Source organism: Neodiprion virginianus, chromosome 2 (genome assembly GCF_021901495.1).
Source record: "Neodiprion virginianus isolate iyNeoVirg1 chromosome 2, iyNeoVirg1.1, whole genome shotgun sequence".
Lineage (NCBI taxonomy): Eukaryota > Metazoa > Arthropoda > Insecta > Hymenoptera > Diprionidae > Neodiprion > Neodiprion virginianus.
The window spans coordinates 13,932,411-13,948,532 of NC_060878.1; the positions used below are offsets into that span (position 1 = coordinate 13,932,411).

At 41.3% G+C, this 16,122-nt stretch overlaps 1 protein-coding gene and 1 long non-coding RNA gene across 3 annotated transcripts; one reads left to right on the forward strand and one right to left on the reverse strand.

The window, feature by feature from the left end:
• Positions 1-2,487: 2,487 nt before the first annotated feature.
• On the forward strand, positions 2,488-13,076 carry LOC124298973 (serine protease filzig). 2 transcript variants are annotated; one of them, XM_046751725.1, is made up of 7 exons: positions 2,488-3,203; positions 6,602-6,695; positions 7,473-10,601; positions 10,683-10,869; positions 11,138-11,403; positions 11,791-11,945; positions 12,086-13,076. In XM_046751725.1, exons 2-7 carry the CDS (start codon positions 6,602-6,604, stop codon positions 12,245-12,247), a joined length of 3,993 nt encoding a protein of 1,330 aa, XP_046607681.1. In that variant the 5' UTR covers positions 2,488-3,203; the 3' UTR covers positions 12,248-13,076. The 2 variants fall into 2 exon arrangements, with proteins under 2 accessions (XP_046607681.1, XP_046607682.1); XM_046751726.1 differs by lacking the exon at positions 2,488-3,203 and adding an exon at positions 4,168-4,284.
• Positions 2,651-13,769, reverse strand: LOC124298979 (uncharacterized). Its single transcript, XR_006906919.1, has 3 exons — positions 13,657-13,769; positions 5,710-5,714; positions 2,651-2,661 (listed from the first exon to the last, which is right to left on the reverse strand). It is a non-coding gene; the product is annotated as an uncharacterized LOC124298979 (long non-coding RNA).
• Between the last annotated feature and the right edge of the window lie 2,353 nt (positions 13,770-16,122).

Consider the following 16,122-nt stretch of genomic DNA (forward strand, 5'->3'; position numbering starts at 1 on the left):
ATTACGTCACACAATGATGATTTTTTTCCACCTGCTGTGTCTGCTTAAACTTTGTTTCAAATGGAGGAAGAAAAATGGCGACCAAATTATTTTTCCGCACACTCATGAAATATGAAATAAAAAACAAATCATGGAACTTCCCCGTTGTAAAATAGTCCTAAAGTCGGACAAACGTATCTACGATATTTCAGATCATATCGTTAATAAGTATTGTGTACCGTCGGATATATGTATGAAATTTTTCTTTATCTCCGGCACGTTCTTTTCCACTTCAAGAACACATTGTTTTTGTTTTCGGTCAAAGCACTCTTTTTATCGCAATCGTTGAAGACCCTGACGTTCTAGATAAATGAGCTCGATAATAAAGAAGTTGAAACACACAATCTTGGGAAAAATCCGTAACGCATCCACAAAAATATATCTATTACAACCTTATTACGTATTATCCAAATCTAATCACCGAAAACAGCTGTATAATTCGCGAAGAAACACTCCTCGAAAAAATAAATAAGCATCAAGTTATTGAAATATATCTTATCTTAACAGCAAATGCAAGTACTTGGTATAAAAGATATTAGATAGCGATAATCGATTCGCCTCGTCAGATAGGTAAATTCGACCGCAAATAATGACCTCAATTCGTATACACTCTCTCAACAGCGACAATGAGAGCGCATCAAAGAATGGAATGGCACATGAAGACTGGAGAAAATTTTAGGGAGCTATACCGATCAGCGCCGCGGCGTGTGAATTTTTCATCGCATATCCGGTGATAATCAACTACCATAGCCGCCATATTGGCCCTAGTTTCCCCACTCAGCATAACGCTAGAATTCGTGCTCACCGCAATTCAAATGTGTGCTTATGTATATTCATACCTATGCAGCATAGTGTGTACATATGTACATACACAAAAGTTGCAGGTGCTGAATTACGTTAGTGGGTCATCGAGATCCGCTGGTGGTCCAAGCTAGGCAATTATGGTATGTAACCGGCTGAAGATGTTTGTCGGGGACCAAATTTGATCTCGCGGCTCGTTCTCAGCCTTATTTTAGTTCCCACAATCATTACACGTACTTGCGGGCAGAGTTATACTCGTATAATGTGGTGTACAACGATCATTGCCAAGTTGTGACCCAAGAGTGAGCTGCGTGCTTATAAGCACTGACTTAGATACCGATCGAGATGCAGTTAACGTGTACCGAAGAGTTCGAGACCGTTACGGATGATTAACACTTACTGATGTCCGCCGATCCTGATTCATTTTGTCAGCTGGGAAACTTGGTCCATCATCATATCGTCGCAAAAACCTGCTTTATCGAACCGTTTGCACGTTTCAATTTTTTATCTGGCGATGGATCAATTGCTTGAAGGACAAGTTTCGTTATATCTTCACATTTTTGGATAGTTATAAAGTTCTTACCAAGGCAAGAGTAGGATCGATCAGTGTTAAAGTTTTATCTCATCTATGTCTACACCACATGGAGTGTCTGGGAAGGTGATAATGGGCAGTGTTTGGTCGATGGTATTGAACAGAAATTCTGGATTAATACCGTTAGACTGGCTGAAACGTAACTATCTTCTACCTGCAGACACAACGAGAATAAAAAACGATACTACATGGCGTATTATCCAAATTCGCATGGATTCAAATGGATTACGCAATGGCATCTTAACACTCGCTAATTGTTTAAAATCACACAATCACCGTTGCACAGAACTCGGAACGTTACGTATTACGTATTATAAACGTTCGTCTGTAATCGGAGAGATTGTCATTTTTTGTCGTCGTAAGAGGCAGAGTAACATCATCGAAAGATTCTGATCTAATTGCTGACAGTGGCCTTGAACTACCGTAGTTCGAGCAACAACGGTGAACCGCATTTGCTAAAACGGCCTGTTTCTTCAACATCAACATACCTACCAGTTTATATAAATTATCAACGAATGTACAGCTCTGATATCTCGGAAAATTCCAGAAATTACGCCCAGCGAGCTACCCGGGAAGTTTCAAAGACGCAGTTAACTTTTGTGTCGATCCTTCCGTGACCCTTGGCTAATGGATCCGTATATTACCGAGGCAGCGGGAGTAATCTTCGCGTCCATTAACGACCTGGGAGAAATTTCATCTCTCTTGAGTTTGACGGTGCAGCTTACCCGGCCCTTGTCTCTCTGTCCTTGGCGCTCGGCACGGCCTTAGGTTGAATTTTTGTCAATCGAAGATGGAAATGCACGTGCACCGTCGGCGACGAAACATCGTCAGGGAGTAGGACAGTGTGCCGAGAGACGTCGGGCCCCACCATGTGACTTGGGCCACTGACCCACTTTACCTTTTGCGCCTCTCCCTGCGCTCGCCTTGTCCACCAATCGTCCTGTACTTCACTCCGTGCTTCTTCCACCAGCTGCCCCTCTCCTCTTCGTTCGCATCGTGGGTAACTTGCTTCGGTCTACCACCACTTGAGCACCGCTTATGACTTTGCCATGTAATTCCACCACATGCCAGACCCAAGCCATGCCCGTTTTGCCAGGGCATAGAGTGCTCGACAGACAGGTAGCTTCCACTTAACTAACTGGATGGCTCGATAGTGGACAGAACAGACTTTGATCAGCTCGGCGTGCTTTCGATACATACCGTCCTTTGGTACCGGCAGTGTGCTCTGCCTGTAACCCTCGTCGACTTTGGATCGGTCGGTTTAACTTTTTCGTACTTTCCTTTAACTTACGACCGAAACGTTGTTCGTTCGCGATATTGTGGGATCAGTTACGAAGAAGAGTTGTACAGTGATTCCGTTACCCGCCCGGGACCAGTTTTGAAAAAGGACTACCGTCGTTCTCCAACAAAGATCAACTGCTGCAGACTGAGTACCTGGGTATAATTGAACGTTTTCAATCCACCATCACGAATTTCGAACAGCGGAAGAGAGGACTACGTTCTGTTTCTGCCATTTATAGTGATCGACAAAACTCCAAATTTTCATTCATAAAGATCTACGCAAATACGACACATTCACGAGGAACGGTGGACTTCCAGTGTCTCCATAGCTGGCAAAGGCTATAAAGTATAGTGACTTATCCGCTACGGCACTGACATCAGGAGGATTGCATTCCGGAAGTAAAGGCTAAAGGCCCACGCAAACGTAATGTTCTAACCATCTCAACATTCGTCTTTCCGTAACTAGTCGAACCATCTTCAAACATTCAATGTAAGTCAACCAGTCTTATCTTTTGTATGCAGTTAAGATTAACTCTATAGTTTATAGTGTTTGGAGTTATTGACGGCTAACAGTGTTGATGTTCGATATCTGCATCTTATTTCACAAGGATTTATTCAGCATTTACACAAAATACCCCATTTTTCACCAATTCCATCGTCCTTGTTTTTTCAATAGTAATTCTTTAGGCTCGTAAGCGCGATTAATTTTTAGCATGCGTTTACGTCTCATTTCGGAGGACGAGTAAACGATCCGGTCAAATTAACCGTGGCCGTCAGGTGGAGTCTGGAGAAAGCTAGACTGTGGGTAAAGAGGTGGTCAGAATGTAGGCGATTCTTTCCTACGCTTCGCTTCACCTGGCCACATGGAGTTGATACTTTTTCTGAACGCGAGCGTGTTTTTAGATATTTTGCCTTAATTTTATTTTCTCTTGTCGAGTGATCATTTGATTGCTGTCTGAAAGTGATACCTGAATGAAGTAGTGGTTAGAAAATGTTGAGGAAAATTCATCAGCACCCGTTGCTGGGCGCTGACATTGGTGCGCATGACACATACCAAGCTTTGTAACGGTCAATGGCGAACAACCGGCTCTGTCATCACAAAATTAACATGATAATTTAGTTAACACATATATCCACGTTTCACGAGGACCTAAGCTCGTCGGGCTATCTTCTCAAGGGGTCAAACTGCTCGCTTCTAGGAATTTATTTCTTCGGCATCCCTTGCAATTATAAGCTACAGAGATTTTACAAGGTCTGAAGAGCGCAGAGACCAGATCGAGTCAATATATCCTCGTACTCGATGTATGGGGAGGTTTCAGAACCGAGCTTTCATGCCTTAATTCTTCGTCATCTCGAATTGTAGCTAGGTTTTACCGTTCTTTGAACATCGCTTAAGCCTGCCTGAAGTACGCGTCAGTGATAATAACAAATAATTTCAATCGTTGCAGAGGAAGTTGAACTGTTGCAATGCAATTGGGTCACCCAGATCTGATAATCGAGAAGACAGAAGAAGCTTTCTCTGTGCGCGCATTCGCGGTTGGTCACGATTGAGGATTCGTGATCCGCATAATGTAAGGCTCGACGCTTATACGTAGATTCATTACTTATTGCTAGATACACTTATCAGACAGACTTATTTACATCGACAGTTGTTCGTTGAATTTTAAAGGGAACGTACATCGTAAGCAAGAAAATTCTTGGGCCTTCTGTTAACATTTGGCAAAAGAAGACAAAATTATATTTATACGTATTTCTTTGGATGCTTTCCACTCAACGTTGTTCGTATTCCACCGAGAACACTCTCCGAACACCTAGAGTAACGTGTTTGTGACATTTCCTAGAATATTTCAGTCGAGTTTATCGGTCGCATGGAGTAGATGAAACTATAATTTAATCTCTGTACCTGTACATCATGTACGACAGAGAGAGACACAAAAATGGAATCTTATAGAAACTGCTTTTCTGCTGCATGTATCATGTAACTCTAACCGATCGTCTAACGGCACTCGAAGCCAAGGCCAAGGAGCTTAATGCAAGTTTCAGATCTTATCGGGCATGTATTATTATTACTTTGCAACTTCATTAAGCATTTTACCGAAAAATGCTCATAAAAATATCATAATTCTGAAAAAACATACTCGTAATGAAATATCAGTATCAGTTTGCATTCACCAAGCTCTTGGCATATGCGTATAGTACTGGGACGTATTTGAAGAAAAACGAACCATTAAGATATACATAGATGATAAAGTATCATGATAAACTAAGGGCACTCTGCCGTATCCAAGATAAGCCTACATTCTGTAGATAATTTAAAAAATGCAGTAACTATGCGTTATTTACAAGTTAAACTTGCACTTTCCGGACAGACAGATAGCGCACGCACTGCTGTGCACGCGAGCCGGTTTCGTGCTTGGCAATAATTAGGTTCGCTAGTTAGGCACTGTAAGAATAAAAGAGAGGGGAAAAAAATATACTCGGCTGCACGGTCGCTTGTTGATATTCTAAAACCGAATCATGTCATCAATTTGTAGACCGTTTCACTTCATATTCATGATTCGAAAATAAATATTCACCGTATCACATCGACCCTCTTACAGTGATTATAGATCACTGGCCACTTCGCGGCATGCTTACTTTTTTCGTCCAACGTTCCGCCGTGTATTTGCCTCCCTGGAGTTAGCTCGGTGCACAGAAGCCTTGACCTAGCCTTTCGCCGATCTTCAAGAGGTCATACACCACTCAGCTCGCATGAGAACGCGCTAAATTTTATGAGGAAAAGTAACCCAAAGAAGAAATGAAACACCGAGACTTTTTGGGAGTATTGTTGCTTATCGAGGGCATCTTTATGGAAAATCATCATGCAATAATAGTCCAAGTGGATTATTTCATGATCAAAGATTTAATACAATTTACACATTCGAATATTTCTTCATGCATTGCTCTGCAAGATCAATTTTTGATAATCAGACATTGGGTGCCGAACGATTACCTACCGATCCTAAGGAGTGACAACTTTTCTTCTTTCATACCTTCCGTATTCTTACGATCCCCCCCCCCCCCTTCTTCTTTTATTAGTTTTCTCGCCAACGACCGAAAGGCTCGGTTGGAATGGTGCAGCCCGGGAATCTAGTAACTAGGTTACCGGTGGCTTGTGCCTTCGTGAACCTACACCACCATGATACTACCTGCTCGCTACCTCTGCCTGTCTCGTTTCGTTCTCTGTCTTCTGCTTCGTCTTCTTCCTTCTCTGTTTTCCCATCTCCCTATCTTTCTCTCTTCTCTCTCTTCTTTCAGTTCAGTATGCCATACCATGGCTATGCTCGGTTGCGGATAACGGGATTTCATGTGTATGAACGAAACCTGTGCGTGAAACGCGTGGAGAGCTGTGCGGTGCGTCAAGTACGAGCGCATTGGCGTCGATAGGAGTGATAACAGTATAATTGATTTACACCTCCTTGTCCATTTCCCGTTTGATCAGACATATCGGTGATCCTGAAAACTTGAAGTTCGAACCATTTCACACAATTTTGGCAGGGGCCTAGTTTTTGACAGCACCTACTTACTTATCCAATATTGAATTCTAGTTCAATATGTGAAAAGAGCAAAAAGAGTAGAACAAAAGATCGATAATGTCAGAAATAGCTGCTTCTTTGCGACGGTATATACTTCTGAGGCTTACATTAACCCACCGATATTTTCTTTTAACGGTTCACCGGGTTACGATGGGCACCTGTATAAGTAGAAGGATGCTGACAACGACCATATATACGCCAACTATGTTGTATAATTACGTAATTCCAAGTGTAATTCATTGCACAAAAGTAGTAGTACTGGCCTAAAATTTGTAATTATCAATTACTTTTCAATCGATCATAAATGTTTCAGATGGTTCCGAGAAGAAACATGAAAGCGTACGTCTTCCTCACAATCTTAGTGACGACATCCGCCTTCTCGGTGTCCTACGTGCCTCAAGCAAAAGGTATACCCGCTTGTTCATTACCATTATACTTGTTTATCATCGTTACAAACAATACTTTCAATTAGCGAAGAACCTGCAGCGCATTGAAATGAAATTGACAAAGAGAAATTGTCGGAAGAAAGTGCGAGCTGGCATATAGATGCACGGGTATCGATCGTTAGTGACTAACCATAATAGAAACGAATAGGTTAGCAATGTATTGGAAACCTTCGATCAGCAAAATAAGAATGTTCTAGTTTGACCATTAGTAATAGTGGTGGCGTCTGATGACACATTTCTAATTTCCAGATCAGGATGCGTACTGAATATTGCCTTGTTGTCATTCATGTTCGAGAGTTGTCCAATTTAACGAGCTACTTGGTATTGGCAGCCAGCTGATGCTGAGTAGATTGAAACGATCATGGTTACGGCCTCGGGCGTGCGAGCTAATTAGCATAGGGACCTATTTTATTCAGTTTTATATAAGAAGTTTAGGGCCACCAGAATGAAGTAGGTCACGGGTCAAGTTATATTGAGAAATGTACATACAGTGCATTTCCTGAAATCATATGCAACATTCCGCGTGCGCGTATAACTGTATAGATTGATAGGAAGTAAAGACGTGCGGGCTGTGATACCCACCGACACTTAATATTTCTCTATCATGATCTAACAAAATTGGATACAACTATGAGTCCACTTGTAATAAGAATTATAACTTTCACTATTTTACGTTAACGTATTACTCTTGTTGAAGAGAATAAATCGAGTAACCGGTACTTTATTTACCAATTTCAGGCAGAAAATTGTTCGGTGGATACAGGATAGTTCCCAAAGTATGCCAACCCACACACCCAACTAGAATTGTCTCAAACGAACCAGCCGTTTGCATGTTCAACCATGAATGCACACGAAGAAGTGGCGAAGTTGTTGGTGCATGTATGGACGGATTTCTGTTCGGCGCTTGCTGCCAGCTGCCTTCCGAACGACCGGCTGAAGAATTATATGAGACTGGCCCGAGTACCGCAGGACTCCAAAATATCTATGAAGTTGATCACGTTCCCGACATGCCGATTCTTCTGAATCCTGACGGAACTCCAATGGGGATAGTACCTTCGCAAGTTCCCAGTCAAGGACAAAATAGTCAAACAACTGTCGTAGATGGTTCCGACATAAGAAGACCAGACATACCAACACTCTCAGAGGTTCTTGGAGCTGGAGGAAATATGAATGTTAAAATTTCAACGTTTAGACCACCTTCGTCAACCCTTCATCACACTAGCAGTACTCAAGATAAAACAAAAACTCCTCAAGTTGACGTGAGTCATCTTGAATCTGACTTTTCTGCTCTCTTACAACAGCAAAGCAACTTGGACGATTTGCGGCTACCTGGACTAATCACCCATTCAGCTTCCAACAATAATATTCAGAATAGTCAAAACCCAGGAGACATTGACACCGTAACAACCTTTTTAAATCCTGATCAAGTCTTGCAAATTGCTGATCCGGTCGATCAGTTGCCTGTTTTGTTTTCGCAGGGAATTGGTAATAACAACCATTCAAGTCCCGATACGATATTACTGAATGAGAATGGTAGCTTATTTACCGAAAGTAATAATCCCGATGACCTCTTCATACCGGGATCTATTTCTTTATCAAAGCCTAATAGTGGAACTGATCAGTCAAATATCCACAGGCCAAACACTCAGAAGCTTCCTGACGCAATGATGCAAAAAGTTGAAGAAGTTACTCAGAAGGTAGAAGCTTTGACTCAGAAAATCGCCACCGAAATGGAGTCGTCTCTTACTCCATCGATCGCTCACGGCATTTCAACCAAGAAGGTTCCTACGGTAACTGAGAGACCCAACAATGCGCAACAAATGTCATCTGTAACTTACGAACTGTACTCGCTGCCTTCAAGACCGCAGAGGCCAAACGCAAAGCCGCCTGGGCTGGGGCACGAAAAACCTGTCAGCGTCCACAGTACCTCAACAATAAACAGTAACTTGTTGAAAGCATCGTCAAAATCTCCGGAGGAAGATCATTTGGTCACAGGGGCAGACGAAGTAATGTCAGAAAAGAATACCAAGTACATTTCAACCGCGAAGAATGGTCCTACCACTCCAATGTCACCAACAACGTATGCACAAGAAGATGAGTTGATTAGAGTACCAACAATCACATACGAAACTCAATCTGGGAACAAAAAACACGATGTTCTTGACCACGAAGAGAATTCGATTAATCACATCATATCACTGTTAAACGATAGTAACCCAACCCCAGAACCTGAACCCCTTCCCGAGCCCAATTCCCATCCTGACCCCCATGACGACGATTCTGGCATACAAACATGGGCGAGCATTGACGGAACGTCCGTCGGACCACCAGAAATCAAGTTTCCTTCTGTTCGTCCATCTGCTCGGCCTGATGCGACAACAGTCACTTTTCCATACACTTTTTACAAACCCAATCAAGGTTCGGTATATTACGATTATGAGGTAACTCAACATGCCGAGAATCCTGACAAAGCGGATACTCACGATACTCCTGTGAAGACTTATACACCGATATCATCTACTCAGGGAACGTACAACACTGGTTCATCTACTCAAAATATATACTCAAACAGACCATCTACTAATCCACCTGCGCCAACTGTGATCGTTTTGGGTCCCCTGGGAACTGAATATGTTACGAAAGGTGACCATAAAACACCTCCACGACGGCCCCCGACTACTGCCGAGCCTGTTGCTTCAAAGAAACCCGCCTTTTCAACAACTATAACGCACAACATAAACACGGTCATATCGACCAACAACATGGAGTCCAATAACACACGAGTAGTATCCTCCAGTTACATAAGCGTTGACTTGAAAGACGGTGCCACGAGTACAAAGCCCATCGTCGTCAACAGCGAGACCACTGTAAAACCAGCGGGAACACCTCAAACTGTGAGGCCGACGGTTCACCAAGCGGTTGACTCTCAGAGACCGGATGCTACGGTTTATTACGAAATCGAGACCAAAAAGCCTCCAATATCACCCGTAACTCTTTCCACGTGGTCAGAGAAGCCAGCTTTCCATCTTAAACCGTCATACAGTCAGCCTGGTTCTGGGTCTGTCACCTGGCCCCAGGAAACTATAATTGCACACAATCCAATAATCTTTAAAGACCCGATCTTTGTAAGTAATGAAGGAATTGCTACGCCAGTGAGTCCGGAAGACGAGACAACGGCTCCTGATGATTTCAATAACTTCCCACCAGTCAGGAATCCGAACCTAAACATGTCTGTTCCATCCTCGCAACAGGAAAAACCCACGATTGTTGAATCGTTCAATCAAACTTTTTATCCCGATTTCCAAAACATTGACGAGAATGATATCCCAACGCCAGCCTTTATCGAAGACGATGTTCTAGGAAACAAGGTTGATGTCTTTGTCAATAAGATTGTTGAGTCGCTTCAGGATAACTTCGACGACTTGGGTGATGTAGTTTACAAGAAAAAGACAAACACGACAACGCAAAGTCCTGCTCAACCCACAGTTAGTCAAAAACCACCCATCACTGTCACCACGAAGAAGCCAATTCGTAGACCAACAGTTTCGTCATCTCCATCCCCCACCAAGAAGCCGACTCCCACTAAACGACCGCCAACACGCTTGTCTACGACAACCCAAAAGACTGTGACTGTTTCCACCAAACCTACTCGACCCCTAAAAGTTTCGACGACTAAACCGAAGCCAGCTACACCAAGTGCCACGACCACAAAACCACCACAAACCGTCAGCAAGAGACCAAAACCAGTCAGGAAGCCAACTGTGCCGACTACCACAAATACGGAATTCAGTTCTATAGAGACTGAAAGGCCTGTAGTGAGTTCTACCGAAATAAGCGCCAGCAGTCATAAACCAAATTATGAAAGAGGTCAATTTCTCATATAATTTTCCAATGTTGACCAATAACAATAAAGCAATCGGTACTACACGTTTTTCCTGATTTCCACAGATTGCGGCGTTAGGCCGTTGATGAAAACAGGGAGAATCGTTGGAGGAAAAGCAGCCAAGTTTGGCGAATGGCCCTGGCAAGTTCTCGTACGTGAGGCAACTTGGTTGGGATTATTCACAAAAAATAAATGTGGCGGTGTACTTATCACAAACAAATATGTCACCACCGCTGCCCACTGTCAACCAGGGTGAGTATAATAGTTACTGTGGTATGTTGATGTATTCCATATATAGCCCAGAATAACTATGTATCAGTTTGGTCCGATGGTTGATAAAGCATGAAAACTCTCCACAAGGACGTGATTTGCATGTTTTATTTGGGAGTGGTTTAATGGACTGTGCAAGAAATTGCCGACTCATACATTCATTACAAAAGTGTAGGTCTTGGATATGTGCCCCAATATCACGTGCCTATATGTGTTTAGCTAATATCGATATTTTAAACGCTATCGACAGATTCCTGGCATCGCTTGTGGCAGTACTCGGCGAGTTTGATATCACCGGCGAACACGAGACAAAGCGTAGCGTATCTCGGAACGTTAAACGAGTTATTGTTCACCGTAACTACGACCCAGCAACCTTCGAAAATGATTTGGCTATTCTGGAGATGGAAACACCAGTAGCATTCGATATGCACATAGTTCCGATTTGCATGCCAGATGACGGCGCAGACTTTACTGGAAGAATGGCTACAGTCACTGGATGGGGGAGACTTAAATACAGTGAGTATCCCTTTGCTAGTTTCCACTACCCGATTGCGAATAATCAATTCGACTTCACTGTACTAACGTATTCAGGGTTCACTGGATCTGATATGGACTTACTCTCATGAGTCGATCTTCCTTGGACAAAAATTCTGCGTGTAATGATCCAGAAACTGCAAAAGATCTACACCTACATAGTCTAAAAATCATCGCGCGTTAAAATTACGTTTTGCTCATTTTTTAAGATTTGATGTTACGTGATTACGTACAGTCGAGGAACTCACCGATAAACATGGAAACACAGGTTTCATCCCTAAAACAAAAATACCCTCAATATCATGTAACGAACATCCACTTCATCCAGTGATGAACGAAATCTCAGAATGGTTTACTTAATCGTTACAGATGGCGGAGTTCCTTCCGTTCTACAAGAGGTCGAAGTGCCGATTATGGAAAATAAAGTTTGTCAAGAGATGTTCCAGACCATCGGTCATCGGAAGCTCATTCTTGACAGCTTTTTGTGCGCAGGTTACGCCAATGGACAAAGGGATTCCTGTGAGGTCGGAATCAAAATCAGTATTCATTCTTGAATTTTTTTCAATCAAAGTATACACAAACTAAGTCAATCAACGAAGACACTTTTCGAATTACGTATTTCATTTCGTAGTCGCCATAAAACAATTGATGTTTCCGTTTCCAGGGTGACAGTGGCGGACCTCTGATGCTACAACGTTCCGACGGCAGGTGGGAATTGGCGGGGACTGTTTCCCACGGCATCAAGTGCGCTGCTCCCTATCTTCCTGGTGTTTACATGAGAACAACTTACTTTAAGCCATGGCTGCACAGTATTACTGGTGTCTGAAGCTAATACTCCAAAGTAGATCAGCTCAAACATTGCCGGTAGTAGCGACACCGTTCGATTGTCTCATTTTTGAGCTCGAATTTCAAAGTGTATTAATTTCCAATTGTTACTCCTTCGTTTCTAACGACGTCAATGTGCTTGACTGTATTTCGACTGACTTCCTATCGCTCTTTCCCTTGGCTCACTTACGTGAAGTCGAACAAGTCGAAGAGAACGAATGTTCAATGTTTCCCTTCGCTCTCAAACACGATCTGCATATTTAAATTTCTTTTTTTATCTTTCTGTATCTCGCCATGGATATAGAACATAAGGTACTATTATATATAATATATATAATATTATATGTAGATATATGTCACTGTGTAATCGTTGAAACTGAGGAATATTTCTATTCACGAAATTCAATCGGGTCGCACACCTATTTATATTTCCATTGATGCTGCTAAAGATGCTGGAGCATATGGAAGCTTAGATATTTCGTGGAAACAAGAGGTTTCCCATGCAGGTGAAAGAATTAAACTTCCCCGGTGGACAGTTGTCTTTCGGCTTTATGTATAAGTCGATATACAATAATAATACCTATTTATTGCTCAGAGAAAGGTCTCCCCTAATTTATTGGTTATTAACTGGATCGATTCATCGGCTAATTGCAACAAGTTTACATACTAGACGTTACTATTAATGTATATAGTAAAGAATAACAGGTGGTTATGTATGTATGCAAGTGTGAAAATTACTTAAAAAATAATGTGTGAATGTCCTTACCGCTTAGAATAATAATTTATTCATTGTTAGGTGTTACTTATTTATTAAAGGTATTTTTATACAACTTAGTTGCCTACTGTGCTTTCTTCGCGCTTACCGTCAACCGCTTATTAATTCATCGATCGGCGCATGGTCGGTTAATTCAACTGTGAGCCTTTCAGTTTTGCGAAAGCAACGCTTTCAAATATATTAAGCTCCGTTGTGAAATTACCACCCTGCCTTTAATGCCATTCTTACTCTTCCTACACAGCTGGCTTAGTGCCGCAAAATTTGAAGCACAAACTTCACAGGTTTCATTGACAATATAACGCGAATAAACGGTACCGATTTATACAAATCGAGTTTCAGATTTGGCGAAAAGTCGATAAAATTCACTACAGATCAAACCCCCGTAGCCAGTGTGAAATTGTAAGTCTCTGCGAGCCATTTCACAAACAACTATAGGAAAGTTTAATAATTATAATCTATCAATCATCTCAATAACGATTAATCATTATCGTTTCATTGTTTTCATGAGTATTGGAGCATTCATCAACTCGCATTTCTACATTGAGTATACAATTTCATTTCACTCATGGTAATAATTTCAATACCTGTTGACAATAAAATTATTGTAAAAAACACGCAAAATGACAAGGCATAACTGTCAAATGTAACAAACCGCACCCACGTCTGGAACGCTGTGAAACATAACATTTGACGAGGAAAACACCATTTATATTTCCGAAGATACTTTTCCAATTGTAGCAAAAGTGACACGTTTTCAACATTCGATTAATTGATTTCGACAAGATGACTATAGAAATTTCACACCTCAATAAATACTAAGGTGAAAATGGACTTTGTAAAAGACTGTCGACACTTCCTTTTGCATTAAGGTTAAGGATTTACCAAACGTACAGTCCAGTCAACGAGTGAAGACCTAAATTTCATGTAAGGCCAAAGACTGGAAAGTATAACTGAAGTTCGTCAAGGTAGATTTAGTCGGAACGATATTCCCTCGGAACAAAAAATAAAAAAGAAACATCAATTTCAGCCTAAATAGCATAATTATTGAAGACTACGGAGAGATCCGAATATTAAATCATTTATACAGCGAAAAAATCAGGACATGTGAACAATTTTATTGAACCAGGCATTATTTTGGTCGTAATGAATCTTTACAAATCGGCAAGTCATATTTTCTGCTTGCCTCTTCAGCTGATTAAAAAACATGATTAATGAAATCATTACAAGTGATTAATGGTGAATGAATTTCTTAATAACAAATACTCCACCGTTATCTAAAATCTGTTTTTGTATAATTGTAGAGACTTCATTTACGAACAAAGTGAGACCTATTCATTAAAATCGCTAATCCGTTGCAATTTTTTCATTGTAGAAATGATTCGATAGCGGTATATGTTCAGTCATCAATAATTGTAGTATTGTAGCTGAGATTTTTTTTTTTTCTCAATTTTATTCCGCGTTAGGGGAACATTGTTTCAACTAAATTCAACTGGCTTAATTTCAGTTGTACTTTCGAACCTTCGTTATATCATATTTCTGTGTTTACGGTATTTCAAGAAATAGACCTCAGTCGAAGCCCCTGCAATACCATTATAACACTGCAAACTTAGCGTATATACTTAATGAACTCTGTTATAGCGGATACGAATTTGGACTCGGATCACAGCTCTGGCGCGTTAACGAAGTCAGCCTCGTGCATTATCAAATTAATGAGGCAATCCGAACCACACAGCACCCAGAGCACTGGCATTGTGTGTCCCATGTACGTCAACATGGTATAATTACCTATCCAGTTATCCCCTCGGTAAAAAATAGAAAGGGGGTGCTTCGCTCGCGAAGGTATTACGTACCTGGCGAAAATACGTAGTGCGAGCAACAGAGTGCCGCGGCGGGAAACAAGGACTACCAGGCGAGCACACGGCTCAGGTGGATCAATACGGTAGAGAAAGAGGAAGATAGCAGGATGGAAGGACACAGCTTGAACAGAGATCGTCGGGAGACCCCGTATATTATGGCAACAACGAATAACGGTATATATATATATTCTTCCTACCACCCGGTTGTGTGGAATCTGCTTTTAATGTCATCATTACGACTGAGTTTATAAAATCCCTGTGAAATGAGCGGCGACCAAGCAGGACTGAAGGATTTCGAATTGATTCACGTTATTTCTGCAGATACTTGGTTGACTAGTAATTCGATAGACGCAGCTGTCCCTCAACCTTCGGCAGTTCATTCTTCCTCATCTCTTCCTCCTTTCCTTCTCTTCCATTCATCCCGTGTAATATTTCAAAGCTTCTAAAGGTAATAAGAGAAACTACTGTAACGAGCATTTCTGTAGATCTTCATTTTTCACTCCGGCGAAGGGTTCAGTTTCTTAAAGCTATGTGTTTCATGGTTGAAATGCTAAATTGGATAATGTACGTTCTTCGAAGTGGGAGTTTTTCATCGTAGTCTCATAGTTGATCTCAAAGTAAGTGATGATTGCCATTTAAAAGGTCAACATCAACTTACCAAAATTGAGGCGGGTATAATACTGTATCAAATAAGTTTGGGATCGTCGGAAAACTCCCAAGTGACCTGATCGTGAACCTTGCTCTACCGCTAATTTTATCGTATAAAAACCCCGCACATTAACCACGGATCCCTTCAGCTTCTGCACAAATTAGCAAATTCTCCAAGTAAGTATAGTGTTCAAGCTCCTTTATTAGCTCGAGTTCCTGCGCCTGATTGAGAGATTTTGCCAGTGTCTATTATTGAAATAATAGGGTAGAATGAATGCTGGAAGTATCTGTTCAGAATCTGCTAAAAGAAATCAAAGGATAATTGAACGTGGGAAAAAAGTAAAGACTTTTTAACATTTGCTTCCCGGTAACCTTACTACAGTTAATAAAAGAATAAAAATAAATAGAATTCTGGCAAAGAAGGTAAAATATTCAAGAACACTCTCCGAATTTGAAGTGAATTGTGATCACCAAGCGAAATGGTTGACAACAACAGTGCTTTATAATTCTAATTTTGAATATGTAAGATTCGATCTACATGCATTTAATAAAACCAAGCTATAATCGAATTGTAATTCCAGATGTAAATTAATAAGA

Bases quoted from the DNA above. Each gene is read 5' to 3' on its own strand.
- LOC124298973 (XM_046751725.1), top strand. From the start codon at position 6,602: ATGGTTCCGAGAAGAAACATGAAAGCGTACGTCTTCCTCACAATCTTA. The intron at 6,696-7,472 runs GTATACCCGCTT...TACCAATTTCAG, and splicing joins CTACGTGCCTCAAGCAAAAG to GCAGAAAATTGTTCGGTGGA. The intron at 11,946-12,085 runs GTCGGAATCAAA...TTCCGTTTCCAG, and splicing joins GACAAAGGGATTCCTGTGAG to GGTGACAGTGGCGGACCTCT.